Source organism: Gopherus flavomarginatus, chromosome 4, assembly GCF_025201925.1.
Source record: "Gopherus flavomarginatus isolate rGopFla2 chromosome 4, rGopFla2.mat.asm, whole genome shotgun sequence".
Classification (NCBI taxonomy): Eukaryota; Metazoa; Chordata; order Testudines; family Testudinidae; genus Gopherus; species Gopherus flavomarginatus.
The window spans coordinates 83,259,049-83,286,808 of record NC_066620.1 but is presented as its reverse complement, the minus strand read 5'-3'; the positions used below and the strand labels follow the sequence as shown (position 1 = coordinate 83,286,808).

At 40.9% G+C, this 27,760-nt stretch overlaps 2 protein-coding genes across 3 annotated transcripts in view; one reads left to right on the top strand and one right to left on the bottom strand.

Annotated features, from left to right (window-relative positions):
* Positions 1 to 751: 751 nt before the first annotated feature.
* Positions 752 to 23,925, top strand: NTPCR (nucleoside-triphosphatase, cancer-related). Of its 2 annotated transcripts, none has more exons than XM_050949207.1 (5): positions 752 to 847; positions 4,567 to 4,729; positions 5,654 to 5,750; positions 10,348 to 10,557; positions 16,314 to 17,599. In XM_050949207.1, exons 1-5 carry the CDS (start codon positions 814 to 816, stop codon positions 16,380 to 16,382), a joined length of 573 nt encoding a protein of 190 aa, XP_050805164.1. In that variant the 5' UTR covers positions 752 to 813; the 3' UTR covers positions 16,383 to 17,599. The 2 variants fall into 2 exon arrangements, with proteins under 2 accessions (XP_050805164.1, XP_050805163.1); XM_050949206.1 differs by lacking the exon at positions 16,314 to 17,599 and adding an exon at positions 23,794 to 23,925 and having other exon boundaries at positions 797 to 847.
* A 143-nt stretch (positions 23,926 to 24,068) lies between these two features.
* PCNX2 (pecanex 2) overlaps positions 24,069 to 27,760 on the bottom strand; it is a 242,250-nt gene continuing 238,558 nt past the window's right edge. Inside the window, exons 33-34 of the mRNA XM_050949217.1 lie at positions 25,656 to 26,104; positions 24,069 to 24,378 (exon numbers count right to left, since the gene is read on the bottom strand). Coding sequence (XP_050805174.1) covers positions 24,205 to 24,378; positions 25,656 to 26,104 — 623 coding nt within the window. The 3' untranslated portion in view covers positions 24,069 to 24,204. The remainder of the gene's footprint in view (positions 24,379 to 25,655; positions 26,105 to 27,760) is intronic.

Sequence of the window (27,760 nt, the reverse complement as noted above, 5' to 3'; positions counted from 1 at the left end):
AGCAAAAAACCCTTCAAAAACAGACTCCAATGTGAAGCTGTGGAACTGGAATTAATTTGCAAACTGGACACCATCACATTAGGCCTGAATAAAAACTGGGAGTGGTTGGGTCATTACAAAATCTAAACCTAATTTCCCCAATACTGATTTCTGCCTACTGTTACTCACACCTTCTTGTCAGCTGTAATGGGCCACTCTCTTAACATATCAAAAGTTATTTTTCCTCCCTGGGTATCCTGCTGTTAATTGATTTATCTCATTAGACTGACCTCGCACTTGGTAAGGCAACCCCCATCCTTTCATGTAGTTATACCTGCTCCTGTATTTTTGTCTTCCTGCATCTGATGAAGTGGGTTATAGCCCACGCTTCTGCCCAAATAAACGTGTTAGTCTCTTAGGTGCCACAGGGCTTCCTCGTTGTTTTTTCTTGTTTAAAAGACTCTCAGCCTAGCTCTAGGGCATGACCCAACACTGCCTGCAGCTCCCCGAGGCAAACTCCTGGGGGGGGGCCCCTCAGTGCCAGGCTCCCGCTCCACCCACGCTTGTCCCTCAGCCCCACCCACAAGAGAAGGGGCGGGTGAGCGCTAAACGTGGCCTTTGAGTCTGGAAAGGCCCCTGCCCGGCGGGTGCCACGTTAATAACCAGCCTCCACAAAGCCCCACAGGAGACCCGCTCCCAGGCAGCCAGCGCGCGGCTAAGCGAGAAGAGCCATTCGCCGGCCCAGCTCCGGAAAGGGGGCGGCGAGCGGGACCTGCCGGAGCAACAGCCGCAGGGGCCCTCGTGACAGGCTCCGCCCGCCCCCGGCCCCTCGCCATGGCCAAGCATGTTTTCCTCACCGGACCCCCAGGTAACGCCCCGCCCCGGGCAGCGCGGCCCAGCAGCGGGGATGCTCCGGGCGCCTGCAGGGCCGCGTTGGGGCTCGCAGCGCCGGGGGCCCCAAACCAACTCGGGTTGGGAACCATCACCCCCCCGGTCTCCTCGAGTGCAGCGGGAGTCGCGGGCCCGCGGTGAATGAGCTGCAGGCGGTCCGCCCCCCGAACTGGCCTCCCTTGAGCCCCTGCAAAAACTTGCCCCCATGTTACTTAAAGAGCCTTTATCCCAGTTCAGGTTGGTACATTTCCAAATGAAGCTTACACCCATCTTAATGCTATTTAAACTGGCTGAACTCCATCTGCGGCTGTAACTAATTCGGTCATTTACACTGTTGCCAAAACCCTGCCTGAAGAGCCGCCATTTCTCTACTGGGTTCTCAACCCGGGGCAGTGTAAGTGAGGGAGGGATTGATTGATTGATTTGGTGATTACCTTGATTTCTCAAATTCTCCATTGAAACGCCCAACAAAACCCTTAAATACAAAACAATACAAATGCTGCTTTTGAATTAATCCAGTCTCCTTTCAAAGAAGTAATCTGCAGGTTGCAGATCTGTATCTCACTCTTGCTGTCTGCTGTTTAGGTCAGAAATGTTGATTTCACTAAATCAAGACTATAAATATACTTTTATTCTCAACAGATTAATGGCATGTAACTTGAATTTCCAGGCACTATTATTTTTTTCTCTGTGTCCTGACAAATTCCTAGACAACTAAGCCCAGATCAATTAAACTGCAAACATTAGCAATTGCCTTTGCATTAATATTTTCTGTAATTTAATTGGAATGAGTTAGAATGTTAAATCTAAATGTACAATATCATTTGTCCCTCTATTCTGAGGCGGTAATTGGAATCCCAAATGGATAAGCTAGACTATGAGTTGAAGAGGGCTGAGTACTTTATCACTGCGAGGGAATCTGATGATCAGTGAGGTAAAACAGGCAGCAGAAATACTATTGCTGTTTTGTTACAAGTTTAATTAATAAACCAACAATTCTTACTGCTTAGCTATCAGATTCAGGAAGTGAGATTATATGGGCTTGATTCTCCACTGCTTTGTGCCTTCTGTAGTTGTGTAGCGTGAGCATAAAATGCTACCAGGTCAAAGTGGTAGCATGTATGCTCACTTTGCACAGGTATAAATAACTACAGAAGGTGCAAGATAGTGGGGGATCAAGCCCTTTGTTTCTGGATAGTGCCTAAGGCTGCAAAGACCTCACTTATACTGGTTTAACTACATATGGTTTTAAATTGATCCAGTTAAAGCAGGACACCCTCCCTCTTCCACATAGGCACGTAAACTAGTTTAAATCTTGTTTGTATCTGTTTAGTTTGTGCTGGTAAACTACTGAATTAAAATGACCCAGTTACAGATCTAAAATCTATTCAGTTAAACTAGTACAACTTGTCTCATATAGACAAGGCTGGTGAGGAAGCGGATACTGCCATGCTAATCATTTTATTTTGATTTGAACGCTCATGGTCATTTTGGCTTAATCTGTGCTACAGTTTCCTCTGTATTGTGACCTGCTGCTGATCCCAGTGAAGCCAGCTGGAGATTTGCCTAAATATTGGCCCTTTAGAAAGAAGTCTTAAGAGATTCACAAATCCTTGCAATATAAACATCATAGACAAAACAATAATCATTACAACAGTGAGCTTTTGTTAGAGAAACATTAGATAGTAATAGAATCATTAGATTTCTCTGTTTAACAGGGTGGTGCCGTATTACAGGGTGAGAACCATCGTACTGCCAACAACATGTTAAAAAACAATTTTTAAGCACAGGCTTAAAAGCCGTTGGTTTCTGCAAAAGCTAATGCTGGTTGGTGAGGATGGGGCATAACTTTGAGGGACATTTTTCTTCATTATCTATTTTATTTTCTGTGCCGCCCACCAGAATACATGCACCTCATTTAGCCACTAATCTCAAACTAATGGTCTTTGTTAAAAATGCCTGGTTTCTGGTTTTTCAAAAAATTTAAAGGGATTAGGTTTTTTTTCATAGATGAATATAATAGTTATACAAAGATAATAACACGTGATTAGTGAGCATAATGAAGTACAGGTATTAATCTCATTAATTTCTCATTCTTTCAATATCCATTGCAACTGTTGCAAAGCCGTAAATTGCAGAAGTAATTACTAAAACCAGCGACAGATTAGAAAACTATATTTAGCATGGAGCATTTTTAACATCTAGTAGAAATCTCACTAAAGAGAAGGTCTAAGGATGTTTAGGATTTTACAAATTGGTTTGAACTAAGTTCTGTCAAATATAGGCATTTTCATTACTCACCACCATGATATGTGGCTGGTACAACTGTATTTTTAAAAAAACTCTTACCTTACCTAGCCTAACCCTGTGCAAACTGTACTGTAGATTAGACCGGTATCTGAGGATAAATTGACTGCTACCTTTATTACTTAGATATAAAGCTCTATGGGGCAGTCTTCTTGTTCTGTATTTGTATAGCACCTAGCACAAAGGTGTCCTGGGCCATGGTTAGGGCTCCTAGGCATTACAGTCATACAAATAATAATTATGCTAGTATGCTTGTGCTGTACAAGACACGATAGACTATGAGACAGATGCAGATAGGCGCCTATTTGGATTTTCAAAAGTGCCAATAGCCCAGATCCTCAGAGGCTCCCAGCTTCCATTAAATCATTTAAATCAACAGTTAGGAGTCCCAGTATCTTCGAGGACCTGGGCCTAGGTGTCTAATCCCTATCAAATTAGGCACCTGGGCAACTTTTGCAAATTCCACTAGATGTTTGCCTGTGTTGTGACACACCTAAATACCTTTACAAATGTGACCCATAGTCTCTGCCTCCAGGAGTTTAAAGGCCTGCTCTGCCAGATACTTGACACTTTTGATCCATAAATAAATCTGCTTCGACAAGACAGCTGACTGGTATGATAAAAGAGACGAAATAATGACACCAGATTTTGTGTGAGATGGAGGTAAATTTGAGTTTAAAATAAGAGTCAGCCAAGAGGTGTATTTGTGATGTAGCCGGGAGGGACACGTCCATTGTGGGATTGGAGAGAACCTCTGGAAGACTGCCAGCATTCACTTAGAGGAAGAGGCATATTAAATACAGTCTGTCCTCCCCTGGTGGGGTATGTGGTGAGAAGGATTTCTAGATCCACTTTGGGATGGATTATTTTCCCTTCTGTTTGTTTAGAAGTTGATTCCTTTCATTAGAAGTCATTTTGTCTTCTAAGGCCTGATTTTTCAGAGGCAATGAGCTGCGCACTTACCGCTCCTCTGAGGCCAGTGGGCGCTGCAGATGCTCAGCATCTGTGAAAATCAGGCCCAGAGGGAATGCAGTTATTTTTAACCATTTACTCTAAAGATGTGATGAACTCAGACCTTTTTGCCAACGAGAGAACAAATGGCACTGGAATAAAGGGAGGTTATGTACACCAGAGGCCTACAAACCTTCAAAATGTAATATGAAACCTGACTTCTGTTCATTCTTTTTTCCCCTCTCCTGAATAGGGGGAAAGTATTCAAATATTAAAACTTTTTTGGAGAAATCAGAATTAGGAAAAACATCAATCTGTATAAAATGTGTGCAACCAGCTATCTGTCTGCCAAATGTGATTACTGCCTCAGAATGGACAAGTTTAAAACCAGGCTTTAGCGCTTTGCTTGCACTAATAATGGGCATTTCCTTATTTTAGGGATTGGAAAGACGACATTGATCCAGAAAGCCACTGAAGCCCTAAAATCCTCTGGGGTCCCTATTGATGGATTTTACACAGAGGAAGTCAGAGAAGGCGGCAGGAGGATAGGATTTGATGTCGTCACTTTGTCTGGGAGACGAGGAACTTTATCTAGACTCGGGTACTCCTGTTTTATAGATTAAGGTGTTTACTGCTTATGGGGCAGTCCTGCAAGCCCTTCCACGCACTAAATGCCCCTGGAAGTCAGTGGAATTTCCACACACACAGGGCTTTAGGATCACGTTCTTTGTCTTTAGATTCTCTGGGTCTGATTCACTGTTATCCTTCACTTTATGGAGACATTTGCATCTCTGCCAAGTTAACCTAAAACCCTCTACCAACTCAGAATGGGCCTCCGGCTTTCCCACTGGTGCAGAGCAGCAATGAACTGGGTCCTCTGACTGCAGAATGGTCTCTGAGTCCCTGTAGAACAATAGAACATGCAGGCTGGTTTCATGATCTCAGACACTATTTTTTTCAGGTTGGAAGGAAAATAACTTAGTTCCTCCAATTACTTTCTAAGGGACAGACATGATGATCATGAATCAGAGAAGATAAGTTCAGATAAGCTGTCTACAACAAGCCACTGACTGTCCCATAAATCCCGCAACTGGGTTTTTAACTAGGCAAGTATTTCAGATCCCCATACAAGAGGTCTAAAATACATATGAGTTCAAAGTTTCTCCTGCTTCACTGGACATATTCTCAGCATTTAACACTCCATGCAAAACTTTGGCCTCTTCACCCTGTTATCTGTCTTTCTGAACAATGTTTAATACCACATTTAAATGATACTGTGACTAACCTATGATAGTGTGTCTATATACTAGGAGGAAAAGCTGTATATTTTCTGTTTTGCCATTTGCAGCATATCCAATATAGGGATTTTGTTTGTTTGTTTTTTGGAGGGGTGGAGGGAGTCGAATTTTAAAGGAATCTGGCTGGTTAGATAACCACTTCCATCAGCACAGCTAAAAGTATTAAAGCAAATTATCAGCATGTTTGTGGTTCATATTATTTACACAAACTTTTTTTGTAAATTCAGTTCTGATTCTTCTACTGCAAGACGCGAATATCGTGTTGGACAATACGTAGTAGACCTGGTTTCATTTGAGCACTTGGTGCTTCCTGTGCTGAGAAATGTGAGTATCTTATGAAAGCTTCTAGAAAGCAAGTACAACAGAGTATTATAAGACGACTTGATAGGTTAAAGTTGTTGGGTAGCAATAATGACTCTTGTTTTAGGTTTAGCTGTCTTGCACTCACTGTAGGATCTGAAGGAGGTGCGGGGAGCGGTTCTCCTGTGATCTGAGAGACTTTCAGGAGATCCCTTTGCCTCCTCAAAACCACTCTTCCTGGTCCCCCGTCCCTGAGGCAGCACATATCTCGTAGAACTACTCTTATGACTGCACTGTATCAGCTGTGACAGGGAGCCACAATCTTGGATATTGGAGGATTCAGCAGCAGATCTTGCTGTGGCAAACTGCTGTTTCAGTTCACTCCTACACCCACAAAATGTATGCTTTCTTCCTGCAGAGCTGCAGTGGAGGAGTTTCCATGGGCTTCCAAGAAGGGGAGCTTCCTGCAGAGCCAGAACCTCTCTCTTACTATGATCCACTTTTCCTAGCTTTCCCCTTCCTGTGAATGTAGAGAGAATGTTTCTGGTGGAAACAGTTTGGTTTTTTTAAATCAGTGTTTTCCTTTTTTCATTAGCCTTGTTTCAAGAGACTTGCAAACGTGTTACATCGGCAGTTGCTGATAGTAACTTGAGGATCTGTCTATTGCTGCTTGCAGAGCACTCTGTTGTATTTTAATTTCCATTCTAGGTATCATCTGTTCAAAGCACATTCAATGGTACAAGTGTTGTCAGCATAGGTTTAAAGAATTTTCACCAGCATCCAGTAGTATAAACTGGGGTCTGGATTTACAATTTCTGTTTCCAGGCTCCACACACACAGTAATGGGAACAATGTTTCTTCACTTATGAAATGTATTGCTGACAAAATTGGCACAACCAGGTGTCTGAAGTGTAAATAATGAAATGGCTTAATGCCTCCAGTGCATGTGTTCCTTTGTGCTCCATCCTCCTCTTTCCTTCCATTCACATGCTATCTGAAGTTTGTTTGAATCATATGTGAAGTAGGTAGGTGATAACACATCAGATACTGTGCTTGTAGTGAATAATAGACAACGTCCTTACTGGAATTGCTGCTCTCCTACCCCTCGCACCCAAATTAAACTAGAACAGATCTTCTGTGAGCATCTTCAAGTAAATATTGCAACAGCTGCTGACACCACTACTAGAGAAACCCTTTTGATGGTGATTTAACTACATTGCTAAAATTAGGTTAGGCTAGGGGAGAAGAGAATTTTGCAAGGCATCTGGAAAGGACAGGGAAACAGAGGGGGTAGGAAACAAAGGCAAAAAACCTCAACCTCATCTATTTAACACTTTGGAGAAGGAACAAAAATACAACCGTATGGCAACAAGGAGGATTGAAGGAATGTAAAGAGGGTAGGAGGACAAAGGGGAGAGGCGACATTAGTAATATTTACAGATTTTGATTTTTTTTAAAAAATGAAACCTCACATATAGTAAACTTAATCTCTGGGGCAAAGACCTCGCTAAACAAGGGCTGCACTTCATATACTCACAAAGGATAATGTAACTGATTATTTAATAATATAAATTCAACACGGATCTTACTAAAGGGACTCGAGGAGTAGTCACTTTTTTCACAAGCATAATGGAGCTGTGTGTATGTGTGAAAGAGAATCAAGAGTAGAAAGGAGTTGGAGAATTGGGATAGGGCCTCATCCTGCTCCCATTGAAAATAGTAGCAAAAGTCCTATTGATTCAGTGGGAGCAGGATCTTGCCTATAGGTGGTACAGAATGGGAAAGGAATAGTGTGAAAGGGAAGGACAGGATCAGATTGGAATAGGAAGAGACCAATGGAAAGTAAAGGTAGGTGAAGCAAAGTAGATATATAAGAACTAAAGGGGAAGGTAGGTATTGCAGAAGGGTGGTAAGCTAGTAGAAGTATAATAATACAAATAATCTTAGATGGTTACCAGTACATCTACAGGGATCTCATTAATATTTTTGTAGGGACCATGGGACAGCAGCATATGCCAGATAGTTAAAGTCCTGTAGTGGATGGTTTGTAGAAATAACAAAATATATCAGATGTTAGTCTCTGAGTCCCAAGGCCCCACTACAATTTACTGGAAAATGTAGACTGTCAGTTTAGAATTGGATTAGCCTGCTTTGATCACAGAACCTCTTGAAACAGTATATGCTACTTAACATATTTGTGGGACTGCTTAGACTCTATGGACCAGCTCACACTGACTTCACCGGGAAATAGAGTGACTGCTAAAGTGGGTTCTGTTTGGGGCTCTGGAAACTACACCTGAAGGGACTGAGGATTCTGTATAAAGAAGCAGCTCCATTTCTTAGCACTTTTCCTAGTAGCAGGTACTGACTTTTCAGTTCACTGATCTGTGAAAGGTTTTAGATAAAACTACCCCACCCTGCAGGGACTCAGCTCTGAAAGGTTTTAGGAAATATGTTACGTAGTGCATCCATTTTTGAAGGCGCTAACATTTTCTAGCTTCACGAGGGACAACATGTAGACTGGTTTCTCCTGAAGTTACATACATAGGTGATGTCTGCACTTATTCATAGATTAACAGTGGGGTTTTGACTTGGGTTGATTTGCTGCTTACAGACATAAATAATAGAACTTGATTTTTCAGTTAATAGCCTTGGAAGAGGGTGGTGAGCTTGCTTTCATCTAATCTGTAGCCTGTCAGATTTCTGTACTTTATTGTTGTCATGGTATAATTCCCCACTCTGAACCTTAGCGTCCAAAAGATGGGGTACCAGCATGAATTCCTCTAAGCTCAATTACCAGCTTAGTACTTGTAGCGCTGCCACCAACCAGTAATTCCAGTGCCTGGTACACTCTGGTCCCCCCAAAACCTTGCCCGGGGACCCCCAAGACCCAGACCCTCTGGATCGGAAAGTAAACCCTTTCCCTCACCGTTGCCTTCTCCAGGCTTCCCCTCCCTGGTTACCCTGGAAGATCACTGTGATTCAAACTCCTTGAATCTCAAAACAGAGGGGAAAATTCACCTTCCCCCCCTCTTTATCTCTCCTGCTCCCAGACTCTCCCTGAGAAAGTAATCCTAACACAGAGAGAAAATTAACCTCTCTCTCTCTCCCTTCCCTCCTTTCTCCCCACCAATTCCCTGGTGGATCCAGACCCAGTCCCCTGGGGTCTCACCAGAATAAAAAAACAATCAGGTTCTTAAACAAGAAAAGCTTTTAATTAAAGAAGGAAAAAACAGTAAAAGCCATCTTTGTAAATTTAAGATGGCATATGTTACAGGGTCTTTCAGCTATAGACACTGGGAATACCCTCCCGGCCTAAGTATACAAGTACAAATTAAAATCCTTTTAGCAAAATACAAATTTGAACTCCTTCCAGCCAAATACACATTTGCAAATAAAGAAAACAAACATAAGCCTAACTCGTTCTATCTACCTAGTACTTACTATTCTGGACATATAAGAGACTGTATCAGAGAGATTGGAGAGAAACCTGGTTGCACGTCTGGTCACTCTTAGAACAACAACCAAATTCTAACAGCACACACACAAACTTCCCTCCCTCCAGATTTGAAAGTATCCTGTCCCCTGATTGGTCCTCTGGTCAGGTGACAGCCAGGCTCACTGATCTTGTTAACCCTTTACAGGCCAAAGAGATATGAAGTATTTTTGTTCTGTTAACTCTTACTTATCTGTTTGACAATTGTTTTATGCACCATCTTAAAAAGTAGTTGTGAAGTGAATAGATGAAGCATCGAGCGCCTATACTATCAATGGCACGCATATCACAGTTTGGAAACCCCTGCCCTAATTTTAAGTGCATTTGCATGGGTCAACAGATAAATACAGAGTTTTATGGGTGCAGTGATGTGAATGCAGCTTTGAAAATCTAGTGCCCCTCAGACTTAACTACAGTAGCTGGCACGTAAAAATATTATCACATCTCTGCCAAGCAGCAGCAGATGTTGAGGCTTTGCAAGTCAGTTTCCTTGGGAGAAGGTATCAGTAATTTGGAGTCTAAGCATTTTCTTATTGTAACTTGTTCTTTATACTATTTACACCAGTCATTGAACAGAGGTGGTCACAAACCACAAGCAGACATTCTCCTCTTTTTCTAAAATCTTAGCCCAAACACTAATAACTTGTTCATAGGAAGCAACTCTTCACCAAGAATTGACTCTAGTTAGGGAGATTAAGTTGGAGAGCAAACTCTCCTGCTGTTTCCAACAGCTTCCCCCAAAAGAACCTACATCACAAAACTAAAAACAATATACTACATCTTCAAAGATTCTACACTACTCACATGCTAAGAAAAATAACATGTAAAATTGTGTGAATGCGTCGTCAGGTGATTGCTGCCCTAAAACTGCAAATCTCAGTCAAGAACAACTGTTGGGTCTTCCTTTCTTCCCATTTGGGATCCTGTTGTTTTCCTAGGTTACAGGCTGGTTGGCTGCTGGCATCCTTAGCAACTGGGGTGACTGGCTTTTCTGCCCTTATGCTCCAGCACTATTTCAAAGAAATGTTTTTCCTGAACTGACATTTCTCCCACAGAGAAGAGTGGCTCTTAGTTCAGTCTTGATTTCTTCCTGCTTTTTAATCCATTTGTGTATCTTTCCTGTAGGTCGATCTTGGCAGTGACACAGGGAAAAAAGTGCACGTAATAGATGAGGTTGGTAAAATGGAACTCTTCAGCCAATCTTTTATTCAAGCAGTTCGTCAAACTCTGACTGCTTCAGGGACCACAATTCTTGGAACTATACCAATACCTAAAGGCAAGCCATTGGGTCTTGTGGAGGAAATAAGAAGTCGGAAGGATGTTAAGGTGTTCAATGTAAGTAATCTCTGATACCTTTAGGTCACCAGTGTGAATCTGGCTCAATTTGAATGCTATCAATGGATGCCTGTTGGATAGCTCCAGTGAAATGAAGTCAGTGGTCTCAGTTGAGTTCTTAATGGGCAGATGTTCACATCACACACAGAAAAAGCACAATGGGCACTTTTGCTGGCAGACTCTCACCAGAGAAACTAGAGATTGAATGAATGGGTCTGTTGAAGGAATATTAGTACTGTTGTTTCTAGTGTTCCCATCACCATGGTACGAAAGTGCCAGACCAGTGTTCATTCATTCTTTCAAGTATAGTTCATCTTTGAAAATTGTCCTGCAGAACCTTTGCCACCAATAATATGTGAGAAGAAAAGAACCTACCTTGACACTGAGCTAATTTTGAGTTTGAAGAATTGGTAATTAGAGGAGAAAGAAGGCTTTTTTCTTTTTTCCCCCCTCTCGTAAATTCAGCATGCCTTATCTGGAGTCACAATAACATGGAACCCATTGTTACAGCACTTAGTTTTCAGATAGGAACTGCACTTTAAGACCCTGCAAATCAAGCGTAGACAAATTCTCAAATCCTTATCCTAACAGTTATGTAGTCTCCTCATAGAAATACCAGTCTAAGAGGTTTGTTTATTAAGCATCCAGAAAGATACTAAATGTTTAACAAAACAAGCAAAGAAATAAAATTAAAAAATTTGGTCTCTGCCATTCAGTTTAATTTTGGTTGATATTTATGAAAACCTAGCACACAGAATTAGACCATATTTCCAGAACAGAACAATAGATTCTTATGAACTACAAAAAGTCAATAATTGTGACTTGTCAGAAAATTAAGATGCATGGAGAGAATGTTTTAATGCAATACACCATACAAGTAGATACTAATGTATTGTAGTTCATGATTAGGGTGATGCAAGTTATGATGTGTGCTTATTATATTTTGTGTACATCAGTAATTAAGACTGAATAAATGATGATGAAACAAAATAAGTATTTATTCTGATGCTGCTTTATAGGCTGAATGATCTTATTTAGTGGTTCTGTTTAAAGCACATAATCATAGAATATCAGGGTTGGAAGGGACCTCAGGAGATCATCTAGTCCAACCCCCTGCTCAAAGCAGGACCAATTCCCAATTAAATCTTCCAACAGATTTTTACCCCATATCCCTAAATGGCCCCCTCAAGGATTGAACTCACACCTCTGGGCTTAGCAGGCCAATGCTCAAACCACTGAGCTATCCCTCCCCCATGAAAATGTTTGCCTTACTGTGCCATGCAGCTCCCCTAAATAGTCACTTATAGTGTCACATGTTATGTGGTACGTGAAATAATACTAATGGCATGGGATGGTCCTCCTCCCGCCCCACCCTGGAGCTATACAGTGTCCTTACTAGGAATGCCATTGACCATTTCTGCATCATCTAAGAACCAGTGCCTTGTATCTGCAGCATCAATTGTGAGTTATCCATCCCTGTCATCAACCACTATATACTTTAATGTCTCCTCGCTTTAAAATCCAGGAAAGCCAAATTTCTTCTTGGTAGCAGGCCACATCTTCCTCACTGAACATCACAGCATCACTCATGCCATCTCCACCTATGTCTCAGCAGACATCTGGACACTAGGCCATCTCCATTCACTATTGAAGTCAATTGGAATTTTTTGCTGTTGCCTCTACTGGGACTAGCATTGTAGACAACCGTATCACATTCTCTGAGAAAGTCAGCAGTCTGTTTACATTGCTAGGATCAGGATATATAGTTCTGATTATGGAAAACTGCTTACTTAATCCATTAGCTGAAGTGCAGGTGATGAGGAATGTAACAGCCTGTGATGGTTCTCAAGTCACAGGGGCCTAATGTTCTGAAGCATCATCTAGCAGGATATCTGCCTTGCATGTTAACATGAATATATTTATCTGTTCCTTCCCTGCTGGTTCAAATTTGTGCATGAAGCAGGAACTGAAGTTGTCTGTAATGATGCAGGTGTTTCTGCTGGCTATTGTAAGCAATAGATCAGTCTCCATTCTTGAATTGCTATAACATGGGGGAGGACTTAGCATGCCCCCGCAGCCCTTGCACAGCCTCTCAGTCCTCAGCCATTTCTTGCTGATTTGTGCCATGGTGCAGTTTGTTTTTGTCTCCCAGTGTACAGGTAGACAGGCATCTCCAAACCAAACCTTGATGACTTATTGTGGAATTAGGCCATGTATGAGGAATTTAGCATAGTTATCTCATATCCTCTAATTAATCTTTTAATAGGCATTCTAATGTCCAAAGCTGAGCATGCAAAGGCTGCTGTTCTTTTGCTTGCACCATTGTTGTCCACTTGTGACCAAATCCTTAGCTGGTGTAAATAGGTGCAGTGCCGCTAACAGTGGTTGAGCATATAGGCGTTAATATTTAATGTATTAAGTATGAAACTCCTATGTAATAAGAGCGATTTTGTATTGGTGGTGGTATTTTAATTACTTCTTGTAGGGTAGCATCTTGCAGCCTCAGTCTTAGATCAGGACCCAGTTGTGGTAAATGCTGTAAACTATTGTCCCTGCCCTCAAAGAGCTTACCCTCTCTTTTTGCATGGCTCCATCTTTCTGAGGGAACTAAATCTTCCCAGTGATAATGCAGGGTGGTCCACCTTCACTGCCCATTTCCCTAGAACTTTTCCTTTATAGGTGTAGTATTATACATAGTATAGAAGCCTAGGTTATACTCCAAAGCTGGCTTGCAGCCGTTTTCTCCTTAAAACCTTCCTTTTGCTTTTGTGAAAATACACTAGTGAAGTTTGGGTTTCCAGCTGTCTTTTTTTTTTTTTTTTTTTTTTAAGATGACAAGAATCCATAGTAGGTTTCAGTGTGGAAAAACATAGCATCATCATAGATCAGGGCAATCAAACCATGGTGCAAGACCCAACGCGTCACAGGAGGTTAGGAACCAGTCTACAGAAAGTTAACATCTTTGAATTATAAATAATGCATGTTCTTTCCCTGATATTCAATCAGATTCCGTATGACATGGAGTAAGAGTGTTTATGGACTGTTAATACATAATCTTTATGAACTGCCCATACATCATCATTATAATTCTAGTAAACTGAATTTATGTAGATTTTTTACTAGTAGAATGAAAAGCACCCATCAGCAGAGGTGTATTTCTAATTTATAAAATTATCCCTCTGAAACATGACCTTTTTCTAAGCCCCACACTTATGCTGTTTATTGAAAGCAATATTTCTCCCTTTCCAATTTTCACCTTGTCCCTTCTGTTGCAACATTTTCATGGAGATTTTTTTTTAAATAACAACACTTCCTTTCCTCTGTCTTCAGCTCTTGATATAGTTATCTTGCATTTGGTTTTTGTGGCATCTGGTAACTACATGTCAAATCCTATTTGTATTGTGCCTAGTAAAATCAGAGGTACCAGACACACAATCATTAAAGTCAAATGCCCAAGATGTTCCTGATCTATCTGTGTCAGTTTATTTTGATAAAAGTATTGAGGAATTTGAATTTATTTTTTTTTTGTAGTCCACTTGGTTTCCCTATTTTCTTCCTTTGCTCAGAAGAGAAAAGGGCTCTAAACAGATTTTTTGCAAATTGATCTTTCCCTGAGCATACTTGTCTTTTTATTGGGATAATGGACTTCATAGTGTTCTTGCATGCTTGGAATCTTGGTGGTGGTTCCTTCTTTCTTACCTAGGTGCTTTGTAATAGTGATGTCCACAAACACTTTCAGCTCTCTGGATATGAATATAAATACTGGCATTTCTAACATAGGATATAAGCATTGCAGTTTTTTGTTCTGCCATGTTGTTGTCTGGAAGTCAGCCCACAACTTGGGACTAGACCATCTCTAGAGGTTAATAAGAGCAGAACATAAGTACGGAAAGTCTTGCAAAATAGCCATGAAGATTTCCTAATCTGTACAATATGTTTGCCAGTATTCTCAGTTTAGATAATTTCTTGCTGCATATATATACATAAAGGCTTTGGATACACAGGTATTTTACATGCCTTGAACATATGGATATTGCTATTTTAAATGTTCAGCGGGTCACCTGAAAGTCAAGATAATGGGTGAAGTCAAGAGGCTTACTGTGGGACCATGGCATCTGACTTACCTGTGTTGTTCACTGTACCTTGTGTCCCATGATAAATATCCTGTAGAGTGATTGCACTTTTGAGTGCCTCACTCTTTGTGTTTTTGTTACTTTTCTTGGCCAACATTCTGAGTAACATTTCAAAGACTTCTTCCCTCCCTCCTGTTTTCCATGTCACTCTTTCAGTTGCCCATTATTGTATCTGCTCCCTGGAATTAAAACGGCCTGGATGAAAATACTATCTCAAATTGCATACTGTCTCTCTTCAGGTTCACAATGTCTGTGGTCAGCAGTTACATATGGCTTCATTTATTGTATAGAGTAACAGATTGGGATATTACCAATATGTTTTATATGTATAAAAAGAATACCCAGTATTACTGTCTGTTTTCAGCATTAACTGTTGTATTGGAAGGGATCTAGAATCTCATGCTTCAGAGCTTAAGTCAGTTCGATCTTTGTTTACAGTGAGACTTTACTGGGGGCAGATGATCCCACATCTGCCTACTTTGCGCTTTCTTGCACCTGCCTCTAAAACATTTGTTGCTGACCACTATCAGAGACAGGATACTGGACTAGTAGACCATGGTCTGATCCAGTTATTGCACTTGCATATAAGAGGTGAAATCTTGGGCCCCACTGAAGTCAGTGGGAGTCTTGTCGTTGACTCTAGTGGGGCCAAATGTTACCCCAGGTCTCCACTTGTGCAGGCACAAGTAGTTTTGTACATACACTTCTGAAGTGCAAACACTTGCATAAGTGTTAGACCTTGTACTCACAAAATCCAACGGTTGTACAGGCATAAGAATTCATCAGTTATGTGTAGTGGTGTTTGCACTTTCAAAAGCTCCTAAACTTTGTGAGACAAGGTGTGTGAGGTGTTATCTTTTCTTGGACCAACTTCTGTTGGTGAAAGACACAAGCTTTTGAGTTTACACAGAGCCCTTCTTCAGGTCTGAACCTAAGAAGCGCTCCATGTAAGCTCAAGAGCTTGTCTTTTACCAGCAGAAGTTGATCCAAGAAAAGATATATTACTTCACCCACCTTGTCTCTCTCTAACAACCTGGGACCAACACAGCTACAGTAACACCTAAACTTTAACTTTTTTTAATTTTTTTTTAAATTATCCAAATATTCTGAGAAACCTAGGTATCTTAGCATCAAAGCAGTATTGTATAATATTCAAGAGCTTGTTTTAATTCTTCACTGCAGAAGTAGTTGACACAAATAAGACATCCTTATTGAAATATAATCCTATCAAATACTGAAGACAGAAAAATCACTGCTGTGCAGCATGTGAATGGTTGAAGGTATCTTGTAAAGCATTTCTAGTAATGGAGAAAGTATGTGGTGGCTGTTTGAATGATTTCTGTCTGTCATTCACAAGTGAATAATCACTTGTATTTGCAGCACTTCTAAAGATTTATTCTAACAGTTTTACATAGGTTTCTAGGTGTAGCAGATGGGGGTGGCCTGTAGCAAGAGGAAGCAGATGTTTCACAGAGTTATTTCTCTCCTAATAGGGAAATATATGCTGGACTTGATATTTTTTTTTTTTTAAATTCAGATGACAGAGATTGGTTATTTAAAGGGTAAGCGAAATCCTAACATGTTAAAATTTTGATTTTTTTCCCCCCCACCCCTCCCATCTAGGTTACTAAAGAAAACAGAGACAACATTTTGCAAGATATTGTAACAACTGTGCAGAATTGCAGGAAATGAAGACCATTTCTTGTTTGTAACCATAAGCTCTTATAGTGGAGGGCCCAACCCTACTCCAGGCCTGGGGCAACTTTACCAGTGTCTTCAATATGAGGAGGATTGAGTCTGTAGCACTCTAAACGTGAAAATGGGACAGTGGGCTTCCATGTTTGTTTGTCAGTTGTTTACATATAATTTACTCAGTTCACAAGGTTTAAAAAGACTCATCCTGGGATCAGAAAGTCAAGCAGTTGTTTCTGATGCCAATAATAGTAGCGCAAATTCAATTAACTATTTATTAAATTCAGTGGAACTATTGATTCAGCCCCTAATCCTGCAACATATGGTGAGGGTAGCGTGCTGTGTCTACAGAGAAGCATTAAAGTCAGCTCTGCACAGGCCCCACAGGCCTCCTGCACATTGCAGAACTGGGGGCTGACACCTATGTAATAGAATGTTGTCTGTGCAAGATTTTGCTCGATCTGCTTTGTGCATTATCACCACCACTAACACTGACCCTGGGGTTCTACAGCAGTGTGCCTCAACTAGCTCTCCAGTATACCTCAGCTGGGTCAGCATTACGAATGATGATGAACAAAACAGAATAGCTTGATTCTCACGTTGCAGGATAAGTAAACTGAGCAAATGTGATCTGAAATCATAAGACAAGTCCATAATATAACTGGACAATTCATTTACAGAGTTGAATTTTAGAGAAAAGATTAACTTTAAGTTGCTCAGACAGTGCTTGATAGGAATGCTGCGTACTCTGTTTGTTTTTCACATTTTCTAATAGCTAAAAAAAAAGTCTTCAGGACCATGGCTTTCTTCATAAAATCTTGACAGATGTTTTTCATAAAATGTTTAAAATATCAAGCAGTAGACTTAATGCTGCATTTGACTATCCAGGTTTAAAACTCCATTATGGTTTATTGAGGCTTAACAATTTGTTTCCTTTTCCAATTCTGTGCATGTTTTTTGGTTAATGATGAAACAAGAAACGAGAGTATTAGACAACATATATCCCCAGGAGGTTTGTAAATGTGTTTAGGAAAAAAGCATTTACCACTTAATCAGTCTTGCATGTCATAAACTAAATTTCCAGCCAGGTATACTTTTGTTTTCATGCAGCTTAAAGAGTTTTCTACTTCAAAGATTTTGGAAGGAAAAGGACTGAATTCCTTCCTTTCTTGTGTAGAGTGTAACAAATGTTAAAATAAACATGTTGGTTAAAGGCATATGGAAACTTGCCTTGTAGTTAGTCATTTATTTGTACACTAGTTCATAGTTATGCTCCAATAACAGATCTATGTGTATTTATAAAGCCAGGTTCTGACAACCCTTTTGCAAGTGTACAGGAGGCTGTGGGAAAGCATGCAAGGAGGATCCTTCCTCTTCCCCATACCCTGTGCAAGGGCATGTTAGAAGTGAGTCCAGGTGTGGGCCACTGGAGGTGCACATCACTCCCAAAGGGATGGGGCTAGGGAACTGTTCTTAATATGTACTAGGGAGGAGAATTCCCCCCAGAGCTCCCTGTGGGCTTGTGCAGCTCTGTGCTACCCCACCACAGGGCTGTGCCTTAAAGCCATAGTTGATTTCTTAATTAAACATCAGATGTCCACATTAGCTAGGAACTGTGGACAACTCCAAGCTATCACTTAAAATACTGCTATTGGGTGACCCAATCTTATCCAAGAGCAAAACATTTAGATGTGCAACTTACCTGAAGTTCAACAAATCCTGGTTTTGTCAGAACAAGGCATGAGAGTGAGGTTTCTCCACTGTGAATAGCCAAGCCAAGCCCTTGTCCTCAAGCACTTGAATCTAGGGAATTGGTAGGTATGTCTACATTGCAATTAAAAACCTGTATCTGGCTTGAGCTGTAAGACTGTTTAATTTCAGTGTGGATGTTTGGGCATGGGCTGGCACCTGGACTCTAGAACCCTGTGTGGTCAGAGGGTCCCAGAGTTTGGGCTCCAGCCCAATCCAGAACCCTGAGCCTGGACATTTCTTTGAGGAGAGTGTGTGACTCACTCTCTTCTATAAAGACAGTGGACAGAACCTTTGCCAAATTTACCAGCTGCTTCCCGCATCACCTCTCTCAGCTGGAGACTCTAAGAAGTTGGGAATCAACTCTTTGATTAAATAATGTTTTGTATGAAAAGTGAAATGAGAAGCTAAATCTGACTTGCTGAAGCTTTTTACCATTACTTGTGCTACCTTTCAAGAGCCTGTTTGCTTTCATAATGCTAAAATACCCCAGCTGTGCAATTGGTGTTAATATAATTGTCCTCTATCATTACTGATCCTTCTTGCAATTTTTTGTACTTCATTTTGTAGGGGTGTGACACTATCTTGTAGGTTGTATAGTACCTAGTATGATGGATCCCCCCTCCTCCCAATGGGGACCTTTGTGCACTTTACACTACTAATTTTTCCATGATAAATGCTAGCTAAGCCATCTGTCAAACCCTTTTAGCATTCAGACACTACTTTCAATAGAAAAGCCCTTTTTTTAACTGCATTCTCATACCCACCTCTCTACATAGAATCCCTCCTTTCCTGGTAATTGATATATATATAGGGTCAGATTTTTAACTATACATCTGTAGTCTTGTATGCACACACATAGTGGTCTAGCCAAAAGTATACCTCCATAATGTGGGTGTAATTGGACTTAGGCACCACTGCCCTGTGGTTTCTGGTCATTCCCATGATCATCTTCAGAATAAAATTAGTTATGTGTAATTTCCTTCACAGTGAATTGGGGAAAGAAGACTGTTCTGCTTTGGTAGCAGTTTTCTCAAACTGTCCAGGGAAAAATCCAGAGGGGGTGGTGCTTAGAGTTCATTTTCCAAGTCCCTATTCAACAGCAAGGTTTCTTGAGTTACAGCTCTATTAGTGATTCATACTAGCCACGCTAATGAACAGGTCATCATGCAAAAATTATAATATTACACTTAACATATCTCCAAATGTGAGTGGTATAATACTGTGCTGAGAGGACATTCCCTATTATTTAATCCACACCTCCCACTATCTCCAACTAGTGTGTTTCCTCCACTTGCTAAAGGCACTTTAAAGGTATTAATTCAGGTTGGAAATAAGGCACAAGTCTTTCACTTAAACTGGAATAGTTTACCAAGGGATCTGGGGGATTCACCAGAATTTGGCCTAGGATTAGAACCCATCCTATTGAAGTCAATAAGAGTTTTTCAGCTTAATTCACAGGACCCAGGATTTCACCCTCTAAACAAGATTGGGTCTCTTTCTAAAAAAACCAAACAAACATGCTATAGCACAGCCATAAGCTATGGGCGTGATGTAGGAGTTACTGCATGAAATTCTCTCACTGGTGTTATGCAGGTGGTCAGACTTTGATTTTAATGGTTGCTTCTGGCCTTTAAATTTGTCAGTCCCAAAGTAATGTAACATACCTGTTTCAAATGTTCAGTAAGGGGGGCGTTCAGAAACTAAGTTCCAAATTAAGGTCAGCTTTTAAGGTACCCTATGTTCATTGTAAAGGTAAAAATGTATTGCCTGGTCTCATGTGCAGCATATTTGGGAAGCCTTAACAGCACAGTGACAGCTAGAGCATTGGCAATTCCCCCAATCAGCTCAGTTACTAATAGCAAACATTGTGTGATGATAACCTCTGATATGGCAGCAAGACTCCTGATGACAATGTTACTGCACCTGAAAATTTTAATTGGTGTAAAAGGGAGAGATTAATTAGTGCCTCCTATTTTGTTTAAGCTCGAGCATTGAGGACATTGTAGGCAAGAAGTTTACAACAATTCCAGCATAAAACAGTGCAGGCAGCCTGACATAAATAGAGGCTGCACTATTGAGCATGTGCCAGCCAATTTTTTACTCATGACATTTGGGAAGTCAGAGAGAGGGGTAAGTCTTTAACACTTGACCTGCTACAGAGTTAATAATAGGGCTAAGAAATGTCAGTCTTACAGAATTAAGTACAAGAAACAGTAAAGTGCTCTAATTAATTACCAATCTCCCTTCCATGGAGCAGGATAAAAATGGCACTAATTTGGTAGTTAAGAGGAATAATTTATTGACAAGGAGAGGGTTATTACATGCTGACAAATTTTAGTATTTATTCAGCTGTCCTAAGGTGAGTTTTTTGAGTACATCTAATCCTGAACCTGAATTACACAGCCTGTTTACCCAAAGAAGAGTAGGCTGGAGGTAGACTAAAGTCAGACCAAAGAAGCCATTTTCCCCTTCCCCTATCCTCAAACCTAAGCAGATGAGCTGTGAATTAAACCTTGAGGACTCCCAAGAACTTGATGACTACGAGGAACACCAAACAGTTGTGAGATGGAGAAGGGAAATCGCACTGATCTCAAGTAGGCTTGACAAAGTTTGTCCCGCTCTTGAATGTATGTATATATTAAATCCTTCTGTTTCCTACCGACTGTACAATCAGACAACTTCTATAAACAAGGCTTGGAGTCTGCCAACTGGTGACCAGATGCTAGGGTGAACATAACTGATTTAGCAGCCCCTGGCTGGCTTCACTAATGTTGCTGAAGTCATTGATTAGATACTCTGGGCAGATTCTGACCTAATTTCCACCAGCGTAAATGAGATGAGTGCCTAACCTTTACTGCATGACTTGAGCAAGAACAAATTAGTGAAAGAATAAAATAGGTTTAAAGAAACAAACCAAGAGAGGGAAAAACAGTTAATCCGAGGGCTAAACGAGACTAGTCTGCAATTGTTCACTCTTATTTTACCATATAACCCCACTACTCTGCTTCCTCGCTCAGTCCTGATACATTAGAGGGATTCCCCCCACTGCTTTCCTCCCACTTTGGTCATCAGTAAAATGTTACTGAGCCAGGCTTCATACAACACTCTGAAGATTTTTATTTTTGCCTATAACTACAGTATTTGGGGCCAAGGCTCTTCAGGTGGATCAGTGAATGGGTGGTGCCGTCATTCCCTCACCACTGGAAGTGTTTTCATAAAAGTAGCACATACGCTGATTGTGCTTGGAGAGTGGGAGGTTCTCTCTCTCAAAGGCTGGGGCAGTTACCGAATAAGCTGGGGGTGTCCTACTTGAAAGCAGCAATAAAGGATTCACCTGGCAGCTGACTGGCTACCCATTGCTGCATTGCATGGGTCATAAGTGACTTCTTGCCCCTGCTGTTTTGGAAAATTTCAGCATGTCAACTAAATCTTCAAAATATTGATGTGTTGGATCACGCAATACATATTTATTGGTCACAGCCATCCTCCAAGCACCACTGTCGCTGCACATTCTGAACATGTAACACATACAAACTGTTCAACTGTAACAGCTTAGTCCGTATACACTGCTGGATGGATATTAGCTACAGTAAAACCTGAATTATGTTCGTAATGCTGAACAAAAGTTATGGTCATTCTTTCAAAAGTTTACTACTGAACACTGACTTAATACAGCTTTGAAATTTTACTAGGAAGAAGAAAAATGCTACTTTTAACTATCTTAATTTAAATGAAGCAAGCACTGAGTTTCCTTACCTTGCCAAATCTTTTTTTTTAAACCTTCCCTTTATTTTTAGTAGTGTACATTTAACACAGTACTGTACTATATTTGATTTTTTGGGTCTCTGTTGCTGCCTGATTGTGTACTTCTGGTTCCAAATGGAGTGTGTGGTTGACCGGTCAGTTCGTAACTCTGGGGTTTGTAACTCTGAGCTTCTACTGTATAATCTGTTTACAGCTCCTCTAGCTCCAGTGCTGGCCCAGGGTTCAAAAAACCAAGACAATTACCAAAAGTCATTCAATAAAAACATCTACCTGGACCCCAATTTAATGATTCCCATAATCTTTGATTATGCAGTGGGTACTATTGCTCATTTTAAATACATTGAAGATATAAGTATTCTTATTGACAACATATCCAACATGGTCAATACAAATCTATGGGCTATTGTCTCGGAGAATACCTGTAACACTTTGTAATTGTTCCCGTTGGGAAAGTTTAACATTCTGCTGTTCACCCAGCCAAGATATTTCAATAACAATTTTAAAACAAAAGAAAAATATCTGCAACACGTATATAGATGCTAAAAGTAACTGGATACTTTGAAAAAATCCCTCCTTCCCTCCCCCCAGTAGGCAGTTAGGATTTTTTTTTTCAAATAACTAAAATGTGTAGGTCTAAAGCCTGTTGTGAGAGGCCTGGGCACCCTGTGCTTGGGGGGCGTGGATAGGAAGCCACCTTTATCTGCGCACCTGTGCAGCAGCAGGTTGGGATTCATTATGAGCACTCTCCTAGTGCACAGCTGCCTCAAGAGGCCATTGTGTGTTGACTTGAAATAGGACTAGAAGCCTCTGCTGTTCTCTAGTGGAGCAGCACTAAAGCACATACACCTGTCACCTTGCTCCATTCAGGCCCTGTGGAGGCAGGATCTCTCAGTGATACCTCTGAAGCACATTCCACTTTCTCCCGTGTGTGGCCATAATGAGGGAGGGCAGGTTTTGCCCATAATGTTCAGAGCTTTAGCACCAGGCTATTAATGAGTGGGAGACAAAATGTGGATTTCCAAAGTTTGCAAATCAGCAAGTAAGCAAATAAATGTGACTGAAAAGAATGAAAATTGCTGCATCACAGAGTGTACTTGGCTCATTTATTTTGACCAGTGTCATTCAGGTTTTTTACAGTATTAAATAAATATGCCATGTTGATGGACAGGCCCTGTAAATGTGAAGGCAACCGTATATTGTGTAAAAGGCATGAGACCTTGCTACAGCATCACCTATTCAATCTTGCTCATTTAGTGGGACGAGACAAGCTGGTTTTGTGTAGAAAACCACCATGGGTGTGGATTAGTGTGATAAGGATTAGAAAGGAGCTGCTGTAGTTACAGTAAGGAAGAACAGAGACACCGATAGTTGTAAATTGTTTAATTACAAAAAAATGTATGAGCGTGTGTGTGTATATACGATAGTACATTAAGGATTTGTTTAGCCTCTTGGCTTCAGATATAGGCATGCATTCCTGTAGACTGAACAGGAGCGCCGGATTACATGTAAGAGCAGTCGTGTATCTAGAACTACTTTGCTTGCAAATAAGGAGCACCATATGCTTTGTGAAGGCTTTCCATGCACTGGCTATACTTTGTTCTCAAAACTTGCCTTGTTGCAATGTGTAGTCTCTCTCTTTCATACAGTATTTCAACATGGCTGCATGCAGTATATCTTCACCTATATTAATATGTTGCTAGATATAATTCCATCTGCGTAACACTTTAAGGAAGAATGAGGTTTGCCTTTAACAATTCTCAGATTCAGCTCTAACGTTAGTGTGTATTGTACCACCCTCTTACATGTTCATTGCTTCTATTCAGAATTGTTCTTTGTGATGCATTATGTATAAAACGCCAATTATTTAACATGCAGTCCTCTTTCATTATGGCAGGAAACAGATGGCGAAAAGCACACAGACGAGTTGTATTAAGATCTTCCATTGCTTTCACTTGCACTTCCATGCATGCTTCTTTTTGAGCATGTCCAGATTTCCACCACAAGCGGGTCAGGACTGTTGCGGGGGAAGGATATCAGGAAGAGTTTATTCATTGTTTTAGAAATGTGAAGAACCTGAGATGAAGTTGCACTGCATTTTAGGACATCTTTAAATTCTGTAAAGGTCCTTCCATCCCAAGCCTTTTTGCTGAAGAACATCTGCACATTGGGATTCTTTCTCCAAAGTTAGAAAAATAAAGCGTTTTGAGATTTGTTGTTACACTTGAAATAACTGCAGCTGACTGACCTAGATGTGTTTTTCTGTACTTTGAAGGCGTACATATGGCCCTTGACCTAGGAATATTCTTCACTGCTCTTCAGAGAGGCTCTGTTGAGAAGCTGTATCCTCCAGGGCCATATCCTCCTGGCTGGCTCTTTTACACTCCAGATTATGACTGTCAAAAATGGCACGGGCAGGACCTAGGTCTTTTCGCTGTCTAGATTTTGTAGCATCAGTCACTTCATAAGACTCGGAGAATTGCTTAAAACAAAATTTAGAATAGTTTAGGAAATGTCTAGATGGCACTTGGTTCTTTTCAAAAGGACATTTTGAAACAAAGAGATGTTAGATTTCTGGACTTCATACTGTTTTGTGTAATTTTATATGATTCACATTTACTTATACCGTGAACTTCAGGAGCTAAAAAGAAACAAGAGAAGACCCCAGTGCTTGTCCCTCTTCATGTGATAACAGCATAGAACTGCCCACATGAGCAGACTACCAGATAGAGATTGTGCAGTAATACCTACACTGTACTGTGCCTGATCATGTTAAGTCTGAAAAGGATGCCCCAAATTACCCTTAAATGTAATTAATTTAATTCTGCTCCAACTTCACTAGAAGACTTCCTATGCTAAAGCAGCAGGTTTAAATAAAAGCCTTATTTCACACCACATGCTGGCAAGTAGCCACCCTGACTGCAAGAGCTCACTTGTGCCTGGCCACGCAAAGTGCTCATCTTAGCTCTCGTAATTTCAAAGGGAGTTGAGAATGGTTGACAAGATCCAGACCTTAGACTGTAAACTCTTTGGGCAGGGGTTGTGTCTTATCTGTTTGTGCAGTGCCTTGCATGTCTACTGGTGTTGTAGAAAGACAAAAAATAATACTGGCATAAGTAAGGCGAGCAGTAGGCCCTAGGTGAATAATGCTCAGTCCAGCTCCTAATGGAGATAATGGCAAAACTCATTGCCTTCATTTGGAGCAGGACTGATCATTACATGATGCGGTTAGGACGAAACTAACTTGAGGCATAGACAACCTTGGTATCATGTGGGTTAATATATTTGTATGCTATGTACATGAGAAACCAGACTTGGACTATCCATATCCAATGATTTTGTCCTAATGACAACAAATCAACTTACTTGGTTCCACTTGGTAATGCCAAATTATTTAATGTTAGTTATGCCCTCAAACTCTCATTCGATTTGCCAAACTGCTTCATGTCTAAGGACTATGATTTTATTTTACCACTCTGGAGGGTCTGTAGTGAGGATGATGGACTTCAGGAAGGAGTCTGATTGGAATCAAAAGTTAAATCATAAAGTAACCAACCAAACAAAATACTAAAGTGCACACACAAATTTTCCCTCGGGAGAGAAGAAGAGGAAGAGAGAATAAAAGCACGTGACAGATGTTAGTCACGATGCTTAATGCACTCCTGGCAGACACTTGAATACTACAGTGGTGAGGGCAGCATAAGAACATGAGTATAATAGAATAGAATTATAGCTCCTGCTAACGTGACTCTGCCTTACCCGTGTTGCTTGGCTTGCAGCTCTAGCAGATGGACCCATGGTAATGTTGACACTGCTGGATGACTGGGTATCAGTTGTGTTTCCTCCATCAGCAGCCGAGAGCCCAGATATCACCAAAGCACTTGAAAAACTTCTCTTGCCAAACAGAAGGCTGAGTGTAGAGCTGGTGGAAGAGGCCAGACTGGACCTGAGCATTGCTCCAGCTCTATCCTGGACAGTTAACTGGCCATCAGCAGGAATGGCAGGGGTTTGAGAAAACACAGATGTGACTGAATTGTGGAAGGACAACTGGCTTCTGGAAAGCCTTCGGACAATTTCATGGGCAGATGTGGAAGCTTGGATAATGGGCTGGTAACTTTCTACAAGTGGTTCAGAATGACTTGAAACCGGTGGCCTCTGGTTTAAGGCAGCATGTGTCTGAACAGACTGACTCCTGAATTTTCTTCTGCCTTTAAAAGAGAGAAATAGTTTTATTTTAAATTATATTTTCAGTTACATACCATCAAAGCACACACACTACTGGTTCTATCCATTTACTAGGGTATATTTTATGTAGCGTTCTTTATCACACATACACTTTTATACTGAGCATCTAAACACTTTACAAACAAACATTCAGCGCATCATAAAAATTAGAGATTGATAAAACATATGAAGTCATTTGGTTCATCCTACTGGCAGTGCAAAATGTTTCAGATCTTCTGTTGCCTTTGACTGGGGCAGAATTTGAGCCTTTGTGAGGAACATAAATAATGTAATTATTAAATCCATTTCACAGATGAATAAATGGAGAAATAGAGAGCAAGATTCCCAAAGATATGTAGGTGTAGTGATGCTGAGTGTCACCATGCCTAACTTTCAGGTGTCTAGAAAATCACTGTAATTCACAAAGCCAGTGTTCGATGCTCAGGCTCAATATACAATGAATAGGTGCTTCAGCATGGTATTCACAGAAGCCAGCATGCTAGGTGGCTCCTTGCCTAAGCTAGCCAATGGGAGATGCCTAAGCAAGGGGTGTATCTTAAGCCCATCCCTCTCAGGGAGTTTGGTGCCTATGGGCTGCAGGGAGGCATCTTCCTCTGCTTGGGACTCTCCGCTACAAACCTTTTCTTAGGTGTTAGGTGCCTCCACCATTTCTACCAGAAGTGAAGGCGGCAGCTCTCCCTCAACTTTTAGCCCTGCTGTTAGAGTACTTACCTAGGCTGTTGGAGTCCCTTAGGATATGATGCATCTGAAGAAGCAGGTTTTTTACCCACTGAAGCTTATACCCAAATACATCTGTTAGTCTTTAAGGTGCCACCAGACTCGTTGTTTTTTTACAATATGAGGAGATTTGAGCAGGGATTTACCACTGCTTAGATGCATGCCCTAACCACTGAGGTACTGGATATTCTGATGTGGGGCTCCCTCAATTTCTCTTGTTGAAGCTGTTCTACTGTGGAACTCTTAAGTGCCTAAATCCCTTTTTGAAAATGAGATTTAGGCCCCTATATCAGTTGGGCATTGCAACGCTGAGCACAGCAACATCCCAATACCTTTAAAAATCTCAGCCCGAGTACTTTAGAAAATTCCACTACTAAAGCTTTATATAGTTTAATTGCAAATTAAAACAAAGTAAGGTTACACAGAATTACCCTTACATTCCTAGTCCCTGAGGGCAAAGACACTTCCACCTCAGTGTCACAGGGCAAATTATTTACAACAAAGGAAGTTGTTTGAGGTCAAGAATTTAAGAGGAAGACACCTATGTAGGGGCAGATTATTCCACATCTACCTACTGCGGGGTGTTTGCACCATCCTTTGAAGTTCCTGCTTCCGGCTACTGTCAGAGAAAGGATACTTGTCTAAATGGACCTCGGGTCTGAGCTGGTCTGGCTATTCCTACATTTGTACATAATCCCAAATTTGTCCTAATGTTTACAACCCAATGCCTCACACTCACAGCCATCAGCCACGTGGCCAAAAGACTACACAGAATTCCCGCTGGGGCCACCTCTGCTCCTCCCTGATTGGACAGAAGGATTGTGATTGAGCAAAGAGGACCACTTAAATGCACAGTTGATTTATGTATTTAATTCTTGTACGTTTGCATGTTCACAGAATAA